The 7,981-nt window shown below is 49.9% G+C and overlaps 1 protein-coding gene across 1 annotated transcript; it reads right to left on the bottom strand.

The window, feature by feature from the left end:
- Positions 1 to 3,213: 3,213 nt before the first annotated feature.
- LOC129195350 (cathepsin G-like) lies at positions 3,214 to 5,894 on the bottom strand. Its single transcript, XM_054801302.1, has 5 exons — positions 5,800 to 5,894; positions 5,224 to 5,377; positions 4,586 to 4,727; positions 4,208 to 4,468; positions 3,214 to 3,626 (listed from the first exon to the last, which is right to left on the bottom strand). Exons 1-5 carry the CDS (start codon positions 5,855 to 5,857, stop codon positions 3,447 to 3,449), a joined length of 795 nt encoding a protein of 264 aa, XP_054657277.1. The 5' UTR covers positions 5,858 to 5,894; the 3' UTR covers positions 3,214 to 3,446.
- Positions 5,895 to 7,981: the final 2,087 nt, after the last annotated feature.

The following is a 7,981-nucleotide window of genomic DNA, read 5'->3' as shown; positions in this document are numbered from 1 at the left end:
CATCAGTACCCTTGAATCTCTCCTGCAAAAGACAGTGTTTCAACCAGCAAATGAAAAAGGGATGAAATCGCACACGAGCACCTTGTTTCTCTTTAGAATGGGCGATCTGGCTTGGCTCATGGAGAGTACTTCTCTTTCCCAATGCCCTGTCTTTCCCGAAAGCTGAAATCAAGTGTAAGGTTTCAGGCAGTCCACAGATTTGTAGTTGCTCTTTAATTAAATACATCAGCACAGATGAATGAGGACTGAATAGGAAGATGGGTAGCTCTAGTCCAAGGCTGAACTCAACTAATAAAATAAAAAAGGAAAAATTCCTGGACACAGCCAGTCTGTTACGTAGCTAAATCACTCGTCTATTACTGAGCCAGCAACAAAGCATTACTGTTCTCACCTTTCATCAGAGGTACAAACAGTGTTCACAAGCCTTTCTGAAACAATATCTTAATATGCGCCCCATCTTTCTTCTGGAGATTCCTCCTCCCCCATGAATGTAGCCTAGAATGAGCTCAAAAGCATGCCCCAGGAGGAGGGGCCAAGTGGTGGTAACTTAGTTCAGCACTGAACTCATGACCTGCAATAACTTAACCAAATGCCCAGTGGAGTGGGACCCAGACGGGTTTGTTAGCTAACTCTAGGGGAGAAATTTCTCCTCGCTTTCCCTCCTTGACAACACTGATATCAATAAAGCTGATCTCTGCTCAGCACTTCTGTTTGTGATTCTTGCGCTTGAAAACTAACGGTGTATGGAGCTGTGTCATGAGGCGCTTGGCCAGCAGGCTATGGAGGTAGGTGTTTATTCCCTTTCACCCAGCACTGGTTAGTTAGACAGACTCTGGAATAGTGCATCCAATAGTCCTCCAGTATAAGAAAGGCGTTCATAAGCTTGGGTGAGTCTGGTGGAGATGACCAAGATGGCCAAGGTGCTGGAAGAACACACTGTATCTGGTGAGACTCGGGGAATGGAGTTTCTTGATCCTGGAGAACAGAAGGCTTAGTGGGACCTTATGACAGCTTTCCAGTACCAACGGAGAGGCTACTGAGAAGACCAACACAGGTCCTTTATAGAGGTACATGATGGGAGGACAAGGCAATGATCACAGATTGAAAAAGTGGAGGTTCTAAGAGAATTTAATTTAAAAAAAAAAAATGCTCTGACAATCATTATGTGGAATACCATCTTTGGAGGCTGCAAGATGTGACCGGGCTAAGCCTTGAGCAACCTGGTCTTAACGGAGTGTTGATCCTGAATTGAGCTTGAGGTTGTAATAATTGACTGCTAAGGCCCCTTCGTGCCTGGATGATCCTGAAATTCCATGGTTTCTCTGGCCTTTTGCAGACCAGTCCTTTGAAGAGCAATGTCACATGCACCAGACTTCCATGAAAAGAAGTTTCCTGGCTGTAATGAAATGCTCGGATGTCTCGTTTCCGGTATTGTTTCAATGGGAAGTGCTTGCAGTGGCATGTGGGCTGTGTGGTTGCCCAAGGATGCTGTTTGTTTGTAATAATCTGTTGAACGTGCTGCACCTTGTCATGAGGATGGGATGGAGTGTTCAAGACCTGCTGGGATAGCTCTGGACACCTGCCCTGACCTCATCTGTGCTAGATTGAAAGAGTGATCCCTGGTGTGAAGTCTCCTTAAATCCCTGTGGAGATGTTGTCCAAAAAGGAATTAGTTGGTACCTTCCAAGGAGAGCTGAAAATGGCCTCCAGGCAGTATGAAGCGTGAGGGAACCATGGCCAGAGTGATCTGAGCTGTATGTCTGTAGGCAACTAGCGGTCTTTCCCCCAGACTGTCACAAGACACTAGTCCTCCATGGCATTCCCATGACCATGTCCGTTCTAATGGTGGGCCTGCAGATGGGAGACTATTTGGAGCTTTGTTTGTTTCTAGTGCTGCTGCTTGGCCTTTGTATTTGAGCTCTGCACAAATCTGCAGGTCCACGCTGAGACAGAAGGTCAAGTGGTATTTAGGCAGATAAAGGTGCAGAAACATGAGCAGCAGACTGTGAGGTCACCTAGGGTATCAGAGGCACGTAGCACCCCTAAGTGCTTCTAGGAACACGGCGGGCACCTCTGAACACCTCCTGTTCCTGTAAAGGTCCCTGCACCTGAGTTCAGAGCTGTGAATCCTGACCGACACTGTGCAATCAATGTACTGTAGTAGGTCAAAGCAGGCTATCATACAGGCACTTTCTAATTTTGTGTTCTATAAATATCGGAGAGTTTTCCTCTGCGCGTGTGCTCGTGAGTGGAGCAAGTCTCCAGGTAGTGGACCCTACAAGGCCTTAGACTGAGGTGTGGATAATCCATTGCCTTGTGGCTCACGCCCCTTCAAGCCAAGGGACTCCAAGATGAACTTTACAAAAGAAATCCAGAGTAAGGCCAGTTAAATCAATCCAGGCTTCCAAGGAAGGAAGGAGGAAATGAAGGTACCTGCATTGCCATGTAGGTCACGCAACAGGATGGGAAAAGAAAGTCAGACTGACTGACAGCTCTCTTGAACATCTTGAATACTAGTGCCACTTGGGAATCGCAGAGGAAGCCACGGAGCTGGTGGTATGGCACAGACACCTTTCTGGAGCAGCGGCCAGCCAGCCAGCCAACAAGAAAGTCATCTCTCCCTCATGCGAGTGGTCAGGGTTGTCTCTCTGCAAGACTGCTTTTCCCTTTGCCGTCTTTGGATTTTTCTGTCCCATCACCACCCCACAAGGGCACATCCTGGCCCAACCACATCCTGCTCAGATGATCCAGTATGAGAAAATGTCCACATTTCAGCCCTCAGGCTGTATTTTACAAAGGAAACGCTTCCTCTGAGGTTCAAGAAGGTGGAAAGAAGACAAAGGGTGGGAACAGGCTGGCTGGTGTTACAGTCTGTCTAAGGATCCTGAGATGGCTTCAGGTTGGTACTAGAAATCCACATGATCTCCCCTTGGATGTTGTGACGCTTCTGTTTCTGGAAGGCTGGGTAACTGTTTTGGAAAAGCAGTAGTATGTACTTGCTAAGTACATACTATGTACTTGCTAAGTGGGGGAGGCTGAGGGAGAGGAGGGACAGCATTTGCAGCCAGCAGGGATCGAGATCTCCATTGCATGCCTCACCAGCATCTTGCTCACCCTGTCCCAGAGAGTGTCATCACCTCATTCTCACGCTCAGACATTGCACCGTTCCCAAGAAGGCTGCACACACAAGCAAGTTTGAACATGCTTTTATTGGTGGCCAGAAAGCAGAGCAGGAGGTAGCACTGTGGGGCAGCAGTGGGAGGAGGGAATAACGGGAAACTCTGCGGACTTGGGACATGCGTTTTTAACTTGCCATGGAGACATTCCTTAGCTCAGAAGCCTGTGCATGTGCCACGAAGGCATCTCTGACTCCATTTCAGCTGCCCCGGAAGCCTCTGAACATCAGCAGATGTTTGATGCATCGTGGAAACGGGGCACTGAGCATTTTAGACAGAGGAGGGAGAGTCAGGTCGGTCTTGGAGTGCAAACTTCCTCAGCTCTGCACGCATCCATCGTTCAAAATAGGAGACTCTGGTAAATACTTCAGGGAAGATGCAATATTTGGGTCCATAAGAAACAATGCCGTGAGCCTTCCCGTTGCAGACTAATGGGCCGCCAGAATCCCCCTGTGAGGTAAAAGGAGTGGGAGGCATCAGACGTGTCAGAGCATGGCTCCCCCTGCCCTCAGGAAGAAACTGGCCCTCTTGCCTCCCTCCCTGTGAAGAACCTCCTCTTTTGACCATCTCCCACCAGACCCAGCTCTGCAGGGCTTGTAGGTGCCTCACTACTCCTCTAAGCTGATCCGTGAAGCAGTTCAGGCCTGGAGGCCATCTGAGATTCATCACCTGGCACAAACTGCCTTCATATCCCTGAAAAGAAGCCTCTAGTCCTACTTTAGACACGTGGGAATATCCAAGCCACCCCACTGTGTCAGGAGGATATGACAAAGCATTTACACAAGATCTGCAGCCTGCTGGAGCAGTGGCTAGCCTGGATGGAATATCCCCAGCCATGTAAAAAGGCACATGATGCTGACAGTTGGGAAACTACACCCGGGTTCAGAGAGCACGTCAGCTTCAGAGTTCCTGAGAGGAGCCTCAGCACATCATCTCGAAGAACGTAGTTCATTTTAATCCCCCACCTCAGAACCAGCCTGACTGTCTAGGCCCAGCCTCATCCCAAGCTTGAAGTCCAAAATAGCACTTACACTGAAAGTTGACTTTTTGCCATTCTCATCGCCAACGCAGATCATAGACTGCCGCATATAGTAGTTTTTGAAGGAGTCCTCACAAATATTTTCATGCTGCACCTTTAGGTCCGCCTCCATCAGCACACTAGTCACATCCCCAGGCATCGATGTCAAGCCCCAGCCAGCCACTTGGCACATAGTTCCCGGTTCCGCACGCTCCTTGTGACTGGCGAAGGGGATATAACTGACTGACTTAGTCAGCTTGGCCCTTGGCTTCAGCTGCCAAGCAGAGAGAACGTAGGGTCAGAGCAGGCAAAGGAATGGGAACAAGTTCATGAGGTTGGGGAAGTGAGCAGGGGGCCATCCCTTGGGCAGCAAGGATGTGTGTGGGCGTACCTTCAGCAGCATGATGTCATTTTCACTGGTATATCCTGAATACTTGGGGTGGATGATCCAGTGTCCAACGTGGAACGCCTGCTGGGTCGGCTCATTCTTATTTATGTTGTGGGCTCCCAGGATCACAGTGATGTTCACTTTCCTGCCAGGAAACACCACCATTTTACAGCTATGCTGACCACAGCCACACATCCTCCCCCATGGCAGGTGGTTTGTGGGAGGTGGTAGTGGGATACGCCTCCCCAGAGATTACTTCTCTTCAAGTTTCCCCCTGTAGCCTGGCATCCCTCCACAAGTCAGCTGAGGGTCCCTTACCCATGCTAACATAGGTCTGAGGTGCCCCATTCTGAAGACAGAAGAGAAGCAGGGATTGGGAGCACCAGCCTCCCTTCTCCAACGCTAGCTCTGACCCGTGGTAGGAACCATGGACCAGGAGAACTCTGCCGAGGAGTGCTGTCCCAGGCACACAGCCCTTGGCAGACAATTCCTGCAGCTCACAGGGGATGGCTCGGCTCACAGAGAGCCCTGCTGTGCCTGAAGAGACACGGAGTGCTCTTTCACCCCAGACCAGGGCTGCGGCACTTCATGACTGTGTGAGACTTGGAAAAACCCCATGGACAAGAAAGACAGGGCCTTACTTTTTTCCAGCCACACAGTGAGCTGCTGAGAGCACTGCATCTGGGCGAATCAGGAATCCTCCACATGCAAAGTCACCTAACTCACTTTGAATTGATAAATAAGCCATGTAGGGCCTGGAGTGGGGCTTAGCTTCCCATCCGCCAATGATCCTTCCTGGAAGAGAGATGAGAAGTGTTAATGTCACGTATGCCACAATTTCCCATCAAGTTTGGAGCAGCATGAGGAGAGAGGGTCATCGTCTGACGGCATATGCCTACGATGCCAATAGGTCTCCTTCCTTGGGCTGTCCAATGGGTGCATTGCTTATGCACAATTGAGCGACAAACAGGCACCACTTCCTGGGGACGACTGACCTCACCTGACTCTGGATGGCTAAAATGCTGTCAAAGGGCACTACACTGGTACCCGTAATGCGTCACTGCTTTCAGGCACGGTCTGAGCTGAGAGGTATGAGTAGAGCAGAGAGCAGAGATATGAGAAAAGCAAGGCAGGTACGCGACTGATTTCCCGCTCAGTGCCCGTTTTTGCCCTTGCACGTCCTCATCTAAATCCCATCTCTCTCTCTCTCTACTCACCAGCCCCAGCCCATGGGAGAAGGAGAAAAGAGCTTGCGAGCAGAAGGAGAAGCAGCATCTTCTACCAGTGTCCTGAAGAGCCAAACCAGTTGTTATGGCCAGGCAGGAGACAGGTACTGAATGGCACTCTATATATATGAAGTTTGGAGCTGATACCGGAAACCTCAGCCTGCTATCGGCTTGTGTCATGTGTTGCTTCTTTTCTTACAAACCCCAGACTGTGGTTTGGTGAGGGGTTCATGTCACAATCTCTTGTTTTTGTCACCGTCTCCTCCAAAAGTAGGAGGAGCTCATTTTCATTCTTCCAGACCCTGTCAGCACAACATCTAATCTAGACACCAAGTACCTCGAGGCAGCTTCTGGAGTGAAAGGAAGGGAGCAGACAAGAGATATCAAGGAAGGCAGAAGAACTGGCTTTGCCAAAACAGGCCCAGTCCAGCAGTATTCAAGTGAGGTGAACAAGGAAAGCCTGGGGATAATAGTGAGAGTAAGGTGAGGGTCCAGATGATCAGACAAGTCCATAGTGATGAGGAAAGTCTGACATCAAGCTGGGAAAGTCAGTCCATGCATTCAGGTCCAAATCAGCAGGTTACATGGCCAGGCACAGGCATGGCTGAGACACAGCTGGAGCTGGAGCTCAGGTGGGAACCAAAGTCCAAGTCTCCTCTTCCAAGCAGCTCCCATGAGAAGGGGCGCAGCCCTGGCTGAAGTCCTCCCTGGGAACACTGGCTCCGGCGTTACAAGAGGGAAGGGACACAGCCCTCAGTTGCACTGACTCTAGCCAGCCAAACCTCCAGGATGGGGAATGCACTTAAGGCGCTTGCACTGAGGATGGAGACTGGACAGCCTCTCTGCGCAACTGATTCCAATGCTTCATGGTTCTCATGGTGAAAAAGTTTTTTCTTCCACATAGGCTGAACCTCTTTTATTTGACTATTTATTTTTTAATGTCTACCCATTACCTTTCTTGCTCATGCTCCCATCGCTTGCTGCTGTGAAGAGTCTGGTTCCGTCTTCCTGATGGGTGCTTGCAGGTACTGGAAAGCTGCTGTTCGGTCCCCCCAAGCCCTCCTCTTCTGCCCGAGCAAGTCCAGTCCCCTCAACCTCTCCTCAGTGTTGATGCCTATGGTACTCCACATGTTACAGGCCTCCAGCTAGAGTATGGCCTGTTAAGCACCACCGCTACTCTCTGAGCCTGATCATCCAGTGGTTTTTTACCCATCCAGTTGTCCACTCACTCAGATCATAACGTCCAAACCTAGACAGAAGAACGTCGTGGGAGACAATGTCAAAAGCCTTTCTAAAGTCAAGGTAAACGACACTCACTGCTCCCTCCCATCCATAATGCCATCATTGGGGATGGAATCACACTGGTCAGGCCTGTTTTACCCTTGGTCAATGCACACTGACCGTTCCAATCCCCTTCCTCTCCTTCATATGCCCTAGTGTGCATTACGAGAGGAGTTCCTCCATGATTTTTCCAGGCTGCTTAGAAAATGTCTGCTTCTGCTGTTTGCCAGCTTTCACCTTTCACCTTTTCATTCTTCCAGAGCCTGCCAGCATGACATCTAATGTGGGTTAATCTGCTTCCTGGAAGCTTTTTAACCACACAATTTCTGCCCCACCAAGAGATAAAGCAGAAAACTGCAAACACTTTGCTTTCTGAGACAGCATAGTGCAGGCATGCAGCTGATAGACAGCAGAGGCAGAGACGTCCTCCCCTGGTTGTGATCAGAAGGGAAAGTCTTTCTCCTAATGCCTGCAAGTGGCAGAGCAGTGAGTAGCTTTGGCAGAGGGTGGAGGAGAGAGACTGAGCAGACAGAGCTCCAAATGGGACTCCAGGTCCTGCTGCCCTTGGGTGAGTCCACTTCCTGCCTGTTCACATACCTTTTTACACTCTCCTGGCTGCAGCACACTGCCTGTAAGCATTGAAACCCTATGGGTTTCTTCACACTTCTAAATTGTCCAGGCCTCTGCCTTTCCAGGAACGGCAAGGGGTCTGGCTCCCCTACTCGAGCAGAGGGTGGGCGGTCCAGTCGTGTCCACAGCAAGCCCCACACCAAAACATTGAATTCAAACGTCAAAGTCACAGAGCTACAGTGACACCTTCATAGAAGGAAATCACAGGAACCAGAAAATTAGGACACACGTGTTCGGCTCTCATTCCTTCTGAAATGTGAGA

This window comes from Grus americana, chromosome 22 (genome assembly GCF_028858705.1).
Source record: "Grus americana isolate bGruAme1 chromosome 22, bGruAme1.mat, whole genome shotgun sequence".
Taxonomy (NCBI): Eukaryota; Metazoa; Chordata; class Aves; order Gruiformes; family Gruidae; genus Grus; species Grus americana.
Note: the sequence above shows the minus strand (reverse complement) of the source record. Positions and strands in the feature narration are given on the sequence as shown.

What these genes read in the sequence shown, in the direction of transcription:
- LOC129195350 (XM_054801302.1), bottom strand. Translation starts at nt 5,857, where the DNA reads ATGCTGCTTCTCCTTCTGCTCGCAAGCTCTTTTCTCCTTCTCCCATGG. An exon ending in TCTCCCATGGGCTGGGGCTG is followed by an intron (nt 5,378 to 5,799) that starts GTGAGTAGAGAG and finishes TCTCTCTTCCAG; the next exon opens with GAAGGATCATTGGCGGATGG. An exon ending in CACTGTGTGGCTGGAAAAAA is followed by an intron (nt 4,728 to 5,223) that starts GTAAGGCCCTGT and finishes GTTTCCTGGCAG; the next exon opens with GAAAGTGAACATCACTGTGA.